The 17,086-nt window shown below is 40.9% G+C and overlaps 1 protein-coding gene across 1 annotated transcript in view; it reads left to right on the top strand.

Annotated features, from left to right (window-relative positions):
* The first annotated feature begins 10,944 nt into the window (after positions 1-10,944).
* PAPSS1 (3'-phosphoadenosine 5'-phosphosulfate synthase 1) overlaps positions 10,945-17,086 on the top strand; it is a 40,384-nt gene continuing 34,242 nt past the window's right edge. Inside the window, exon 1 of the mRNA XM_059844231.1 lies at positions 10,945-11,230. Coding sequence (XP_059700214.1) covers positions 11,171-11,230 — 60 coding nt within the window. The 5' untranslated portion in view covers positions 10,945-11,170. The remainder of the gene's footprint in view (positions 11,231-17,086) is intronic.

The following is a 17,086-nucleotide window of genomic DNA, read 5'->3' as shown; positions in this document are numbered from 1 at the left end:
CTCACCTGTCATGACCATATGAAACACAATGTAACCCAGGAGTTCATGCTGCCACACACCAGGTCAGTCTGTCCCTTGGACACCTACCAGATAATCTATTTGCTCCCTGTCCACTGCCACTGGGCCTGGTATGTGTTAAGTTTCTGGAGTCTGAGGAGAGTCCAGGTGCTTCATTTGTGTTTGTATTGTGAGGTAGAAACTTTAGTGCTCCCTTCTGAAACTGAACATACAGTTCAACAATCTGACTCCCATGCCTGTTCTTGGTTCTTCAGGCTTTTTTAAATTGTTGTTTAGGTGCACTTTCAAGAAGAATTTGACATTTGGAGCTATGTTCCAGTTCTTTGGGCATACAGAGGTATGAAGGTAAAGAATTGGTAAGCTGCAAAAGAACCAAAATAGGAACTCTCTTTATTTACAAGGTAGCAGATTTAGTGATTAAAAACCAGTATCTAAATGCAATTCACTTTTAAATTTAAAATTATTAGGAGTCTGTCTGTTCAATGTGACAGGACTTCTTCCTGCAATTCTTCTCTACCTGCTTTGGGTGAAAATGCCCATGTAGGTTAGCTCTTAATATTCTTTAACTTCTCAGCCCCTTTTCCAAAAGACTTCTTTATCTCAGTCATCACCTTAGGCAACCAGGTAATTTGTAGCTTAAATACCCCATCTTTTTCTCTTGCTGCAGACCAGAAAGGGTGCCCTGTAAAACAAGTATCTCCTTGTATAAAAGATAATACTCAAAATGTTACACTCTTAGGCCAACTTCCCTTGGAATTCTGCTTCAAAATGCAGGCATAAAAATGGCATATGGGCTGTTTGAGATAACACAATTCATCATCAGGTTACTCTAATCCTTATAACAGGTACATGAATACAAATGTTTTCCACATAGACAAAGTATATTCAGTATATCCATAAAAATTTTTAACAGTCATCCAACTTATCTGATTGGATTCTATATTAGATGAACCATTTTATATTGGGAGGAAGCTTGATACGATTAGAACTATTTAGGGCAGAAAGATATTGCAAGAAAGAAAGATTCATGATAAGGACACATGATTGCAGTGCTCATGAAGTAATGATTCATTTTTACTGAGACATTTTACAGATAGGAATTTCAGAAAAGCTTTCCTGCCAGGTATATATCTTCTCTCCTAGTTTATTGCCTCCTTTTCTTTCCATTCTTTACATGAATTATCATGTAAAGGACTTCTTCTTATTTTTCTCCTGCCCCAGTATATCCTGAATGCCTCCAAGGCATCATTCTTGGTATTATTATTTTTTTTCAGGATTTCTTCCCTCAATTCCAAATTTAAGCTTTTCTGAACAGCCAGGTACTAGCCTGGTACTATTAGCTGGTGTTGATGAATGAAATGTCAGATTCTGGATGCAAGCCCATCTGTCTACTTGTTGAAGTGTTTGCCCAAGATATTTCAGTCTTTTTCAGAATAATCCCTGATCTTTTTTCCATGGGTGTCCCTTGACATCTCATTTAGCTCTACAGTTAGGGAATACTAGTGACTCAAAAGATTACTCCACTGAGTTTTTAAAGTTAAAAAGTTTGAAAGGTCTCTGTTTCCAAGACCTTTATAAAACTATTTCTCCATTTTTTACATTGTCGATTGTCACAAGAGAGAATTTTTAAGGAGTTAGAGAGTAGTCAAGGTCACCAGACAAATGAGTCTAACCAAAACTGACTGTGCCTACGGAACAGTTAGACTGTCAGCTCTTTTTTTGTTGTTTTTCTTCTATTTCAATTTTTCAGGTCAGCATAGCAAATAGTATTGTTCTTGAACATCAATAGGAATAAAAGGAAAAAAATTATTACTGTAGCATTTAGAGAATCATCTCCTGTTAGCTACTGGGCTGAAAGCCTCTTTAAAAGGGCTAAAACCTTCAGCTCCTTTTGATTTGATTAAGTGCACTAATCATCTGTTCAGCTTGAGTCAGTGTGAGATCCAAGTACGAGCACTTCATGAGCTGTTCTCTGTGTCACTCTGACCACAAAGCCACAGTAAAGTCAGGTTGAGACCAGCCCCTGCCCAAGGCATCAAGGTGAGAAACTACTCCTTGGGAACCAAGTCAGCTCCTAGTTAACAAACCAGCCAACCGACTGCTGCTGCTGCCTCCTTTAACCTGAAGAGGGGACACAAGAAGTGACCAGATCTAGGGTCAAGGTATCACCAAGACAACATGCAGCAGGTCTGCTCTAAACTCTGCTTGGTTTTGTATCCCACTGGGGATTGAAGCAGTTATTCTGGGAAAAGATGAATTCTAAGTTCTTTAGAGATGACTCGAAAGTATTTCAGTTAAAGTTGCTTCAGAGTTGCACATCTGACAAATAATTCAATATTTTCAGCTTTTAGGAAAATGTCTGTAGTTTAATGAAATATTTTAGATTAGAGAAGGGTTTTCCCTGCTCTGGAGTTGTTGTATTTAAACACCTTTTTAACTGAATTAGAAATGTGTTTTGAGTCTCTGGTAACTTTGGCCTTTGGGTGTTCTCTACCAAAAGACATTTTATAATTCTGTAGTAGTAAATGCCACCATGGTAGAATAACTTTATTGAATGTATATGACACAGTGATATTTTGGGTGTATAAGCTGTCTTTGGTTTCAAAGCATTTTCCTCAGATTAAGCAGGGTAAAAATAATGGTTGTTCACATGTTACAGAAGGAGAAATTGAAACACAGAATGACAAGCCAAAAAGCTAATTAAAAAATTAGTCATGTAGTAATTTTGCAGACTTATTTAAGCATTCATTTTTCAAGGATGTTTGGCATCTTCATGGCTTCAGTAGTTCTGTGCAGTCAACCAAAACTTATGTCAACAAGTCTGATACCGAACAACAAATAGTGGAAGTATAATGTATAAACTATTTTTTTCCCTCCCAGTACACATTTCATGATCCTAGTCCTCTTTTCTAACAAGCAGACTATTCTTTTCTGGAAACCTTCAATGTTTCACTTTTTCAGTGGTGATTCATAACATTTCAAAGTTAATGTTTCTGCAGTAACTCACCAATCTATCTTAGGGTATCCACCAGCACAACACTTTTAACACTTGCCTACAGAATGTTTTTCCCATCTTTTCAAGTTGTTGTGGGCAACATCCTAATTAAAAATTATCTTGGAACTTGCTAACTCCATTTAGAAAAAATGTAGGACTTTAAATTACATGTATTTTTTCCAAAACTGCTAAAGCCAACTAAAGCAACCTTTCTGAAAATTTCTTTAGAGTAAATAATTCCTGAGATATACATCAGTTGGATTCTCAACATATGCCACAGTTGCATTGGCAATCAGATAGTGTTGTTCCTGCAGCTCTTTCCAACAGGTGGGTGTTCATATGATACAGTCCTCTAGTCAGCAGTCCGAAGGTCTTTTCAAGATGAGATAAATATTTTTTGTCCTAAACATGTTATTCTTAGAAGGTGGAATCTGCATGTTGAAAACAATAAATTATTGAAAAGAACTCTAATAGTTCACTTCCCATTTGTAACAAATAAAAAATTTTTGAAATTGTACTACAAATACTTCTGAGAAAGGGGATCTTCCTCATTAAAGAAAATTTGTTTGAATTTTAATGACAAAACGATCTTTTAGTTAAATGATGTATGAAGTGAGTAGCAAACAAGGTGGTAGAAACTTTTAGCTGGTGAGAAAGCAATTCAATAATAGAGAGACATCAGAAATTACTTTGCAAATATTTATATACAATACATTTACTTAAATTGAAAACCATCTACTCTTGGAAGGAACTTCCTTTTCAACAGTTGTGATTTGTCAAAAACAGCCCTGGGGACATTATGTCCTGACATTGTTGACAGGCATGAAAGTCTTCTGTATATTTTCATTCCTAAGAAAACAAACTGATAGCTCACATTCACTTTCATTCTCAGCTTGAGTCTCCTACTAAGAGCATAGCTAAAAAGTCCTGTTCCTTCTTTGGCTTTAGGATAAGAACTGCCACATGTAATTTCTTCATCTTTTGCTCATCTGACAGGAGCTTTAACTACTCATTCCTCTCCTTGTTGTCTTCCCGAAGCAACTTCTGATCTTCCTTCCTGATAACCTTCTTCTGTTCCACTTCTACTTCAGAGAACCCACCAGGTTTAGCTTATTTACAGTTTTGCCACAAGACTTTTTTACCCCCACCTAATGTCATGTGCAGTGATGTGGAAAAAGAAAGGAAAAGAAGTAGTTTTCTTCCAATGTTGAACAAAGGCTTTAATAGGAATAGGGAGAGAAAACACCTTCAGAGTTATACTGTCTTTAGTTCAGGGTGACTATATAGTATCTAAATTCAAAATAGACCAAGGCATATGGAAAAAAAACATTGGTCATACAGACAAATATTTTTGAAGTTTTGAACACTGGAATTGGGATTTTTTGGGAGTCAAATAACTAAATACACAGAGGAGCACACAGCAAAGTATTCATGTTTCTAAATGTATGTCAAGTTCTCAATCAAATTCTTGTGAAAGTGTCAGCAGTGACATAGGGCTACCTAAAATCCTTGTGTACCTACAGAGCACACGGAGAGTCATTTATCTTCAGAAATATAGTACTTAGTTCTCTTGTAAAGTTCATTCTTTATGTTGTTAGTGACAAAGAACAAAATAAAATAAACCCCAAGTAAGAAAATCACCCAACAGAAAGCCTGAATTATTTCTTATTCATTGAAGGACCTCTAGTGGTCATTCATCACAATTTTTACAGCAGTCAAAATGCTAGCGCAGAACATGATAAGCATTTTTTTGTGAAATATAGAGTATGAGAATCAATTATTTTCAAAACTGTGCATTATGAAATTTTTCTCTACCTCTGACACTGTTAAAATTATGTTTCATTTCACTTTATACAGTGAGCCCTGGGAACTCTGCAAGAGTTTTAAGCCAGAGTTCTAGTGCCTGCATTGCCCCTTGCTGTTTTCTCTTTGCTAGCCAGTGCCTCCCTCAATCTTTGAAATCTCCCTCAGCTACTTTGAAGTTTGTCAGAGACACCCTTCTGTCGTCCAACACAGCCTTGAGTGTATTCTGTTACCTCAATAACCACTGTTCAGCTTCTCACAACATCATTGTATTACCTGAAAAGGGCCACCAAGCATCACCTCTCACTGCTGGCCAAAGCAGACCACTTCATTCTGAGCACAGAAGGCACATGGAGTGAGCTTATCTATCGAAAGAGCAAACTCAGCAGATTTAATACTTGCAATATAATTGGGAAGAGAGCTCTAATCCTCAGTATTGTGGGACATGAAAAGAAGTCTGAGTTAAACATTCAGCAGTATGTCAGAAAACAAAAGGTATTCTCATCACTCAGGGGTTTTATCAGCGTTTCTGCTGATCTTTCTGTGGCTTCTTTAAACAGTTCGGCCAGATTGTTCTGCTGGACATGCATATCAGTCCAGATATTAAAGAATTCATTAAAAACTTTAATTAAAAGACAGAAAATAGGTTCTGAGAAATATCTCCTCTATTCCTATCTTTCTCAACTATGGATGTTATACAGGACTTCTTATATTTTATTTTTATGTAAATGAGCATATCATATCTAGAATGCAAGCAGCATTACAGGTGAAGTATTCACATGATAATTTTGTTAATCTCAGGCAGCTTTTGATAGTCATCTTTTCCACTACACAAGCCTGGTAACAGAGGAAGAATAGCACCTCCAACAGGAGATCAGTGAATAAGGAATTTATGGTTAAAAGCCTTTAGAGATTGTTTCATAGCCCTACTTCCAGTATTGAGAGGTACTTGAGAGGAACATGAACAAAATGTTTAATCTGTTTAAAAGGAATTCTGAAATTCTTGCTTACTACAATAGTGTCAAAAGAAGAATGGTTTATGTGAGAAATAGAGTTTGGAAACTATGCTGACAGAACAGTGATGAGCCTTTTCTACGCAGGCAGCATAATCTACATTGAAGACGGGGTTTTTTCTCAAAAAAAGAAAAAAAAGAGCAAAACTATGAATAGTCTGTATCACTGCCTGAATTTTAGTGCTCTGGATATTTTGCAAGAAAAATACCAAAAGAACAGGTCTGTAGATGAGCATGAGATGTCATCAGAATTTGATCAGAATGCTTACCAGAGGAGCAATTCCAGTATTAAAGGAATTTCTTCCCTAATTTCTCATTCCTTTTATTGTAAGTGACAACAGTAGGTGGATTCTAGAGAATGCTTCAATAATTTATTTTTCTTCCTAGAAATAAGAGGACATGCATCTCAAAGGTAGTATTTACAGCTAAGGCACTTCTGGGCTTGTATACCAAGTTATGTACAAGTAGATGGTCAGTCTTTAATCATTAAACCAAAGTATTAGAGGATACTTTGTCTCTAGTCTGTAGTCAAGTCTAATTCAGACATTCTTCTTATGTTAGAATTGATGTCTAGAAGCTACTGAAAATATTTTTTTCTAATACCCAATATTTTTGAACATCTAAAGCTTGATTTATCTCTGTTGAAACAGTTTTATTTATCTCTGTTGTTTGGTGAAACACTTTAGTAAAATGTATCAGAAAAAATAATTTCTAGTATTGGAATTAAATATTTTTTCTTTGAAATGCTGATTTTTCCACTGAAAATTTGCACATTTCTTTTTAATATAACCTAAGAAGAAATCTTCTTGTCTTGTTCCTAATATGATCAGTTGCTCAGATTTTAGTGGAGATTGAAACTGTATGGTACCATGTGTCTCCTCAGTAATTTTAAATTATTCACATTGGGACTCTTACTATATGTTTGGGATTGATTGGTACTAGATAATTGGCTTTGCAAAAGCTAACTCAGCAGAAAATGATTTTCGATGTAAGTAGCCCTATGTAGGATTAAAAGGATTTCCCTGAGTTGGTCTGGTCAGTGTGTCCATGTGTACAGTTTGCTCTGGGCTGAGAGTCCTTCTTCAGGGGTATTATGTGCATGTAGCTTTGCCTAAAACTGATCTGTGCTCAAAGACTATTTTTTCCCCAACCTTCATATCAAAATCCAAACCAGTTTCTTTAACTAGTCCCTGTGCTGGCTATGAAGATTCTAGTATTTTGTTTTAACAGATAACTCCATTTTAATGTAATTTCCCTCCTTGAAGCTAAGCCCAAAATCAGGGGATATTTTGGGTTTGTTGCTCCTGCTCAACATTAAATCCAAATTTGTTATTGTCATTTTTCAAAGTAGCTCTTTGACAGAAGTATTCAGCATCAAAATCAGCTCAAGGATACTAAATCCTGGTGGTTCTCTTAGAGGTTGAGTTGGTCTTATTTTTGGGGGTTCAGACTAGCCAGAAGTATAGCTCATGAACTTCTACCTCAATTCTGCCTTCATTCTCTGAGCAGAATTTAAAATTTAGCAATGACACCGCCTTAGTGCCATATCCAGCTCTATTAGCTCCATAGAGAGGGTTTGCAAGAGCACTGTCATGAGAAGAGTTTTTGAATTCAGCTTAGATGAAGATAAAGAAATAGCAGCAGTTCATGTTGACCTGAATCTCACTAAGGGCTCCCACAAAAATGTGCTTTTAAAGTTCAGAAAACACCTGACTTGCATATCAAAATCAATCCAATCTTGAAAGATTTCAGGAAAATGGGATTGGAACCTACCCCTTAATAGCTATGCAGAACTTGCATATTACCTTAAAGAGAATTCATAGATAAAGAATTCATTCCCCAAATCTTTGTATAAATGAATATATATTTTCTTCATATGTTTAAAGAAAGCTCTTTTCATCTCCCTCTTTAATAGTTTGAGGAGGTTAAGAAGTTAAAGATGCAAAATGTATGGGCAGCACTGAATGGACTTACATGTCAAACTTCTGCACAATAAAATTACATTTACATTTCCATTGAAACAGCTTTGACAAGAGCTGATGAAATGTGACCTATGCTTGTGACAATTGCCTCTGTAAAATATGTAAAAGTTGATTTTTTTCCAATATATTGCATTAGGAAGAGCATTGCCAGCAGGTTGAGGGATGTGATCCTCTCCCTCTATTCCACCTGGTGAGGCACATCCGGAGTGCTGTGGAGTCCAATTCTGGGCTCCTCAGCACAAGAGGGACAGGGAGCTCCTGGAGCAGGTCCAGTGGAGAGCTGTTAAGTTGGTCAAAGGTCTGGAGCATCACTCTTATGAGGAGGAAAGGCTGAGGGAGCTGGGCTTGTTCAGTCTCCAGAAGACTCAGAGAGGTCCTCATCAGTGTCTGTAAGAATCTGTAGGGAGGGTGCCAAGATGATGAATCCAGGCTCTTCTCAGTGGTGTCAAGCAATAGGCAGGAGGCAGAAACTGATGTGCAACAAATTCCACTTGAATATGAGCAACTGGGTCCCTGAAAGGAGTAGTCCCTGCCCAAGTCAAGAGGGCTTGGAAGTAGATGGTCTTTAAGGTCCCTTCCAACCCAAGCCATTCTGTGATTCTCATTCTATAAGGAAGAACTTCTTTATTGTGCAGGTGAATACTTAACAGATTGAACAGGGAGGCTGGGGGGGTCTCCTTCACTGGAGATACTCAAGAACCATCTAGATGCAATCCTGTGCCATGTGCTCTCTGCTTGAGCAGGAAGGTTGGACCAGCGGAGCTGACTTTATCTTCAGTGTTCCCTTCCAGACTTACCAGTTTTGTGATATATCTCATCCAAGTGTGTGCCTTTACTATAATATTTTACTATACTATATATGCATATGTAAGTATACATTATTTCAGAATGTTAGTGTAATCATAAAAGGTGATTTGTTTTAGGAATTGCTGTTCAGAAATGGGTTTTTTTATTACCTCTAAGATTATGTCATCTGTCTTACCACGAGTGACCACATTTGCAGACATACTTCACATTTCACTTGTATACAGTTCATTCATCAGGGTTTCATCAGCAGTTTCTGGAAGGAATCATGCAGCTCCCCACCTTCAGTCTGTTTGGGCAGTATGGTGTATACATGGTGATCAGTACAACTGCATTTTCTTCTCTTGTGGTTTTTCAAACTGTAAATACCATTGCCTAAAACTTCACCAGTGCTCAATGCCTTGTTTTCTCAACCTTCAAATCAGAATGCACCTTTCTTTAGAAAGTAGGTAGCAGAAAAGATCCTGTAATAGGATGGGAATTCTTGCTGTCGAATAGCTGCCAAAGGCTAAACTCCTGTGCAGACTATTTTAAAAAATCCAGTGTTTTGCTCCCAGCCCATGTGTGAGTATTACAGGGGAGCCAAATGGACCTGTAAGAAATCACTGATGCATAGTTAAGAGGGCTGCCTTTGTTTTTGGATTTAGTTTACAACTCTTGCAAACTACTGTTTCCCCACTATTGCATCTCAGAGTGCAGAATGAACAGTACCAGCCTCTATCAATACAATCAGAATAAAATAACAGTAGAATTTTAAAATGATTGCGACCACAAATAACACTGAGAATTACTCTTAAGCCATGTAAAACCCTGTTATGAAAGCACATGAATTGAGCACACCCTAGACATTACTGAATAGTCAGCAGGTGGAAGCTCTCAAGTCACTGTTCCAAAGCAGTGTGCCGGTTCTCTTTCCATAACTGGGAGAGCATTGCATGGCAAGTTTTGCCCTAGCTCTGTCACTGTTTGTCATGATCAGAATACAGCCAGGGACCATCTGTTGAACAGTTACTGGCAGGGCAACATGTGGTATAACATTCAAGTCAAGCCTAAATAAATAACTGCAATTTTTTAATTTCTTAGTTACTTTGTGTTAATTCCATCAGCCCTTCAAATTGGCTGAAATTTGAAAGCTATTTTTCTTGATTTCAGAGACATAATCTACTTTGCATAAGGATTTTAATCAGAGTATTAATACCTGCTTTTAAGCCAACACCTTATTTTCTTTGGAAAGATGTCTTTCTGATATAGCAGAGGTAAACATTGATCCACAAAGAGAGTTTTTTTAATTTCCTGTTTAAACTGTCAGTGAACAAACACACTCCAGATGTTGATTAGCCGAATGTTGATTAGCCGAATGTTTTTACAGTAAATGCAATTCCTGTGATTACAGCACCATTTCTACCCGTAACACTTAAGTGCTAAAGTACTTCCTTTCTTTAACTATTCTAAATGGCCTTGTATTTATACGGTAAGTGCCACTCCTGTTAGCATGGCATCGTCTCCACCTTAAGATTAGCATCTAACTGCTAAACCAGTTCCGTCCTGGAAATAAGAACCTAAGAACTTCTGGTTCTAAATCCACAGTAAGAAACATTTCTTAGAGCGCTGCACGGGATGAGCTTTGTTTGTTGGAGAAATTTTTGTCACGGAATAATGCGACAGCCACTTCGCACATTCCCCGACCCGAGCTTTTCCCAAAAGGGGCGCAGCAGCCTCTCCTGTGTGCATGAAGTGGAGAAGGTGGGGAGGACACACTCAGGAGAGAACATCTCCGCTACGCCGGCCGAGCGGAACGCTGCAGCGCAGAGCGGGTGGGCAGCGCACCATCAGCGAGGCTGGAAAAGACCCCTGGGCTCATCGAGTCCAACTGTGACCGAACACCTCCTTGTCAACCAGACCATGGCACCAAGTGCCACATCCAGTGTTTCCTTAAACACCTCCAGGGACGTTAACTCCATCCGCTCCCTGGGCAGCCTATTCTAGCATCTCATCACCCTTTCTGTGAAGGAATTCCTTCCAGCGTCCAACCTACACCTCCCCTGGCGCAGCTTCAGGCTATCTCCTTTCGTCACAGCTTTGGGCTATATCCTCTTGAATGAAGCGACCTGCGTTCGTGGGCCCAGGGCCGGGCCGCGGGGGGTCGCGGGGACACGGGCGGGGACACGGGCATGGGCAAGGACAGGGAAATGGACATGGGCAGGGATAGGGAGGTTCAGGGACACGGACACCGCCGAGGGCAGCAGCAGAGGCGGTGACGGCGGAAGTGGCGGTGGCCGCCCCCCCGCGCACGTCACGGCGCGGCGCAGGCGCGTGGCGGGGCTGCCGTGGCTCCCTCTCCCCTCAGCCGCCTCCCTCCTTCCCTTCTTCCCTCCCTCCGGCCGTCCCTCCCTCCGGCCGCCGGGCCGCGGCTCCTCCCTGCACCACCTTTGGCCGAGTCGCGGGAGTGCGCAGACGGCACAGCTCCTCGGCGGCAGCGGCTTCATCCGCGCTGAGCATCAGTCGGGAAGGCGCGTCCTCCTCCCCTGCCTCCTCTTCTCGCTGCCCCCGCGGCCATGGAGCTGCCCGAGAGCCAGTGCAAGAAAGTCAAGCTGAGCAACAGGGTGCCGAGCTGGGTGAGCGGGCGGGCAGTGCGCCGGGGGGCAGGTGGGCGTGCGGGGGCAGGGGAGCGGGGAGGAAGCAGCGGCCGAGCGCCGGGGTGATGTGGCATGGGCGGCAGCGGGAGCCGGGACGGGGGGCTCCGTGCGCCGCTGCCCGCCCGCGCCGGGAGGGATGCGGGGCGGGGGCGCGGCGGTGCCGAGCCCGGTCACGGAGCGGCAGCGCCGAGAGCAGCGCGGCCGGGGAGCCTCCCGGGGCGGCTGCGGGGAAGGGCAGGAAGCCCCTCCGGAGAGGACCCGGCGTCTGTAGGTTTCATCCCTGCCTCTTCCGCCCTAAGCCCTCGGCTTCCAGCTTTTTGGAAGAAGGAAGACTTAAGAATGCGATGTACAATGTGGCCATTCATAAACCTGGGTTGGCCAGAGACTGGGGTTCTTTGTGTAGCGGGTGTTATGTGGAAAACTGTCGAGACTGGGCTTAAAAAAATCTAACCAAAGCCTTCATTCTTGTTCATAAAGATGGGGGAAGATCGGTTTACAGCAAAGACCAAAATGCAGCTATTTAGAAGAGACATTGCAGGCCTTTGAGAACATTTGATACCTCTGATGATGCAAGACAAGTGAAAAGAAATGAAAAAGAAAATATGATTTCTTTCAATCAATGCTGAGTTGAAACAGGCAAGACATAAGATCCAGAAGACATTTGATATGAATGTAAGAGTGTAAATCAGTCTTTGAAGTCTTGCTGTGAATAGCACAGGCCACAGCTTTCTTGATAAAAGCAGCTGTTGCCTGAAAAACGGGGAAGTTGCTCTCGTAGTGCTGGGTAGATGTTGTGCCTATCCAAGCCTCTTCCACCGTGTACAAGCTCAAACTTGTTCACGTAAGAGAGTAATCGGCAGTTTACATTCCTTCAATTTCCACTAGGAAAAAGCAAAATTAGCTGTTTAGAAGATAGTGAAATTGATGGTGTCTGTGTGGGGTTAACAAAGTGTATGCAAAAGTTACTCTGTATCATTTCCTTAGTCACAAGCAAAGCCAAGATAGCTTTGTCCAAACTGGGGCGATTCCTTAATTGACATTAAGTGTGTGCTGAGTTCAGCTGAGGTTGGCAACCCCCTCTATGCTACGTGGCAAGCAGAGGAAGTCTTCCACTTCTCCCTTTTTCTTTGGAAGACCTCAACTGAAATGCTCTCTGTAAACCAGTAAGCTTCACCAGGAACAAAAGTGCTGCTGATTCACATGCTCCACAGGCAAATGTTCTGGCACTTCTGGCTCTGCATCTGTTCAGCTGAGAGCAAAGTCAAAGCAGCTTACTTACCCTGATGGACTTGGCAGCCCCTAGGAGAGCAGGCAGAGCCCCGTCTTTCAGAATTTCTCTGTGCTTCCAGTGCAATTCAAAATACACCTCTGCCTGTGGAAATGCCCTTGCCAAGCGCACCTCTGAGCACAGCAAACAGGTACTCCCCATTTACAGAGCACAGCATAGCCACAGACACTGCCATTAAGTGCGGAGAACGTGGCTTGGTAGGGACATGTATGGAACGCTTCCTTTAGAGTGGCTTGGATTCCTAACACGGCTGAGCTGTTGTGTCAGTTTGCAGGTGACTCCAAATGAGAACTTGCTCCAATTCTTGTTTCTGAGAGCATATTCACTAGGGTAATTCTGGCTTCCTTTTTTATCCCTCTGATGCCAGGCAGTGAGTCCCCTCCAGCATAGATCAATGAGCTGTCTCTGCTCTTGGTCATACTGGTACAACAGCAGGTGGCAAGCAAAGACACACTCCTTAATAATATCTTTATCACTGAATTTCTTGTATCCGCAGTACTGGGGAAGATTCTACGTGATTGCTGCTGCTGTGATCTTTCAAATTGTCCCAACTTTAGAGCACCTGGCTGTCAGAACCCGGGAAAATCATCTGACTGCCCTGGAAGACTTGGGCCCATGCCTGGGGGGCTCAGAGACCGTGGCACAGAGCCCAAGACCCCTGTGCCTTTGATCTTGACCCATGGAAAAACAATTACCAACCTTTATATGAAGAATTACAAGTCAAGAGAGTTTAAGTAGGACAATAGTTAGTTTGTCACGGGGTGAAAAATAGATTTTTGGGGTTTTTAGAATGGGGGTTCAGAAGGCAAGATGGAGTAATCGGGGCGTGTCCAGCTTTCTTCTTCTTCTTTTTGGCCTCCATCTTCTGCTGTGATGGTGGCACTTTTGGATTGGTTTAAGGTAGATGCCCACTGTCTAACATATTGGGAAGTTATGGTAAATAATGTACACATAGTTTTTAGTATAAAAATATAACACGACCCCAGGGGCGGCCAGTGTGCCTCAACCTGACCTGCCAGACAGACCTGCCTCGGGTTGGGGAAAAAATGTTAGAGATAAGAAACAATAAACAGCCTTGAGAATGAGAACAAAAGAATTCTGACTCCTTCTTTGACTGCCGGGGAAAAAGAGGCTTGTATGTATCTCAGAGTCACTCTGACCAGCAGAGATTCTGAGACCGGGCAAAGGGAAGCTAGTCTGTGTTAGCGGCAGGAGAGCATGCATTTGGCAGCTCAGGTGGTGCTTTATGTAGAGGTGGTGCCTTATTGTAGTGGTGTCACTGTGGCAATCTGCTTTCTGGTGGGCTGTTGTAAGGATCCAAATAAGAATTCTGGTTGTAAATGGGAGAAATGTAATACTATAGGCTATGGCAGAATATGGACTGGGGAATTGTTATGTGTTTAAAAGGTATTATTGCTCAGATGTAATTTCTGGGCTTGCCCTTCCTTCCCAAGCACAGTTGTCTGAATCAAAACACAGATTTTTCAAACCAGAATTTGAGAAAGTAGCTAATGAAACGTATTCCTGACAGATCTTTTTAGTCCTGAAATATCATATAAATATGTAGCTATAACCTCTGTGGTAGCTGAATTTTTGTGTTGGAACCACATGTGTTTTTCTTATTTGTGTTTGTTTGTAGACAAATAGATGGGTGCTGTTCCATGTGCTTGAGTTGCTGTTTGGCTATTGAGCAGAACACTTTGCAGGGAATAAAAATAAAACTACCAATTGGTTATCAGTGCTGAATAATTAATGTCATAAAAATCTGTTTTTATCAGGGAGTCACTGGTTTATAAGAGGCACATGGTGAGCAAGTTAACAAATGACCTAAAGAACTTCTGTTATGACTGGGAAATGAGAAGGGCACTGAAAGTAAGACTGCAGTTCAGAGAGGAGGCTGCTTGTGTTGCTTTTGCTAGCTTATGGGAGTTTTTAGCTTGGGGAACCAACACTATCATGTTTGAGCAGAAGGATATGGAATTATAGTCACAGTTTCTTCAGCCTATGTGGTTTATATGGAAACCATGTCTGTTTTCTGATCCTTCCAGCTTCAAGCTGTCCCAAGTTTATGATGCAGCTTGGGGAGTCTCAGCTTGCCGTGGAAAGATTTACTTCCTTCCCCGGAAGGGAGTAAATTGCTGTGTGAAAACTTTAAAATATTGTACTTCTACGATCAATAACAAATATTTTGTTGCTTGGAAGTAAGGAAGAATAAATTCAATTTATGCCAGTGTATATGCCATTTGTCTGTTAACCATAAAACAATTAAGATATAATCTCTTCTTTTGGCTGTCTTTTGATCTTGGCATTGCAACTTGGGTTTGCTTTCCGTCATCTGGATGCCTGTCTGTGTTCTTGCATCAAAGGTGTTTGGCACTGATAGTCTGATTTGGTTTTGGCAATAAAAAAATTATAGCTGTAACTGGGCAAAACATCAAGAATAATAAACAAAATGTGTCATCTCAGGAAGGCTGTACATAGAGAAGTTGACAGAGTTAGTATTTCCTTTTGGCCCCCATCATCTGTCCTTCTTTCTTTTGTTCCTATGGTTCCAAGGTGTCTTAATCATTAATTTCCTTGGTCAACTACCTGCAAAGCTAAAATTTACCTTCATGCCAGGAAAAGTAAACAGTGGAGTTATCCTTCCTTCTTTATCATTGCAGCTCTCCAGTGCGCATCCAAGAAAGGATTTCTTTAGTACCCTTTTTTTACTTCAATACCAAGATGTTTGCCTGTTGGAGCAATTTAGATTTCATGTGAGAAAAGAAACTGCATAGTGGGGGAGAAGAAAGGAGGGATATATCAGCATTCTCAGCTGACATTACTGCTATAATGAAACACAGTGGACTGAAGCACTATTTCTGTTTTACATGGCAAAGTAGGAGGGAAAATATTAAGATGAAGTGTTTGTCTACATAATGCAGAAGCAGTGTGTTGCAGGGTGGAAGACATATTTTTGTGGGGATGTCAGAGTGGAAATATCCAATGGCTGTTAAAAAAGCAGATAAACCTTGGTGATTAATGCCCCTTTTTTCATTAGCCCCTTTACAAAAATGTAGTGTGTCCTTACAACAGTGATTACTATGGTGAATGTAATTAGGCTTAGAATTTTAAAATAGCTTTTTCAAAGAGAACTTGCTCATCACATTGAGTTTTTCTATCCCATGTTTCCTTAGTTTCATTTATTTTAACATTGTTAATAGAGATCTCCAAGGTGACGCTTTGATATAGTGTATGTATATAGTGTATGAAATGACTGTTCTTTATGTCTGGTATCATTTTGGTTGGTCATTTAATTTCATCAGTTGATTGTGGAGGGATAGAATATAAGAAAATAAAGATAGACCTGCAGCTCCTCAGGTGTGAGATTACCTTCTGAACTACTAATCACCAAAGATTAGGAACAAGCCTGCCCTTAACAGGCCATAGCCGTGTCCAATAAGAAGAAGAGTGCTACAAAAGAGTGGGTTAGCTGGTTGAGGAGACAGTTGGAGATTGTTGGTTGTGCTGTGAAAAGAGTTGGAGTTTGTTGGCTGTGAGGAAGAAGGAGTCAGTGCTGTGAGGAGCTGCTCATGAGAAATCACCAAGAAGGTATGGGAGCATTACAATAAGATGACAACAGTTGATAGTCATCAAATTTTGTGTACAAGAATTTGAAGACTGGCTAAATAATTTAAGAGCACAAACAGTGTGTGCCAGTGAGTATTTTTTTGTGCCACATCAATATTTGTAGTAAATGTGTATGTTAGGGATAGTAATTGAAAACCTGGGTTGTTGAAGATACAGCGTTCAGCTATTTATGCTCAGTGGTGTCAGCAAATCATATGGAAGCAAATTATTTAATAGGAAAGTGGATATAGTTAGGGGACTACATTTTTTTTTTTCAGCAACAGAGAATGACTTGCTAAATTATTAACTTTTTAGAGCACCTCTATAAAATTGGTTTTCTTTCAAAAGATAAGGGGGATTTGGGTACTGCTTTGCCCAGGATTAGTACTGAGCTGCCTTTTTTGTGTGCCTGTACACAGATACAAATGGTGGGGCAGCTGGTGACTGGCAGGTGTGTTTTTGAGTGCATGCAGACTCTTTGGGCACTTTAACCTTTAGTCTTAGGTGCCTGCTTCTGGAGTACAGGTGGATTATTGTCCCTCTGCTCAGCTCACTGGCTGCTCCACTGCACATGTATGCCTCATCCTCGAGCAAGGCCTTCTCCTTGCTGTGATTTCTCATCTCTGCTAAGTAGGTATTAATAATTTTTTTTTCATAGAAGTTGTGTCTTTTTAATAACTTTAAGAATCCCTCCAGGCTTCTACCTCAGGGTTTCGTGTGTTTTGTAAACCTAGTGTAATACCCTGATTAGTTTCATTGCTGCTTTCCTAGCTCCTAGTTTCGTAGAAAAGAGAGGAAGCTGATATAACTTATGGAATATGGACTGGAAGAAGTCTCCTTGAATGAGACGTTTGGCCTCCAATGTATGAGCATGATAAAAGACTTGTTGCCAGGGATCAAAAGCAAAGCATGTGTGGGTTTATGTCTTAATGTAAGAG

The sequence above is a fragment of the Haemorhous mexicanus genome, chromosome 4, assembly GCF_027477595.1.
Source record: "Haemorhous mexicanus isolate bHaeMex1 chromosome 4, bHaeMex1.pri, whole genome shotgun sequence".
Classification (NCBI taxonomy): Eukaryota; Metazoa; Chordata; class Aves; order Passeriformes; family Fringillidae; genus Haemorhous; species Haemorhous mexicanus.
This window is presented reverse-complemented; position numbering and strand designations above follow the sequence as displayed.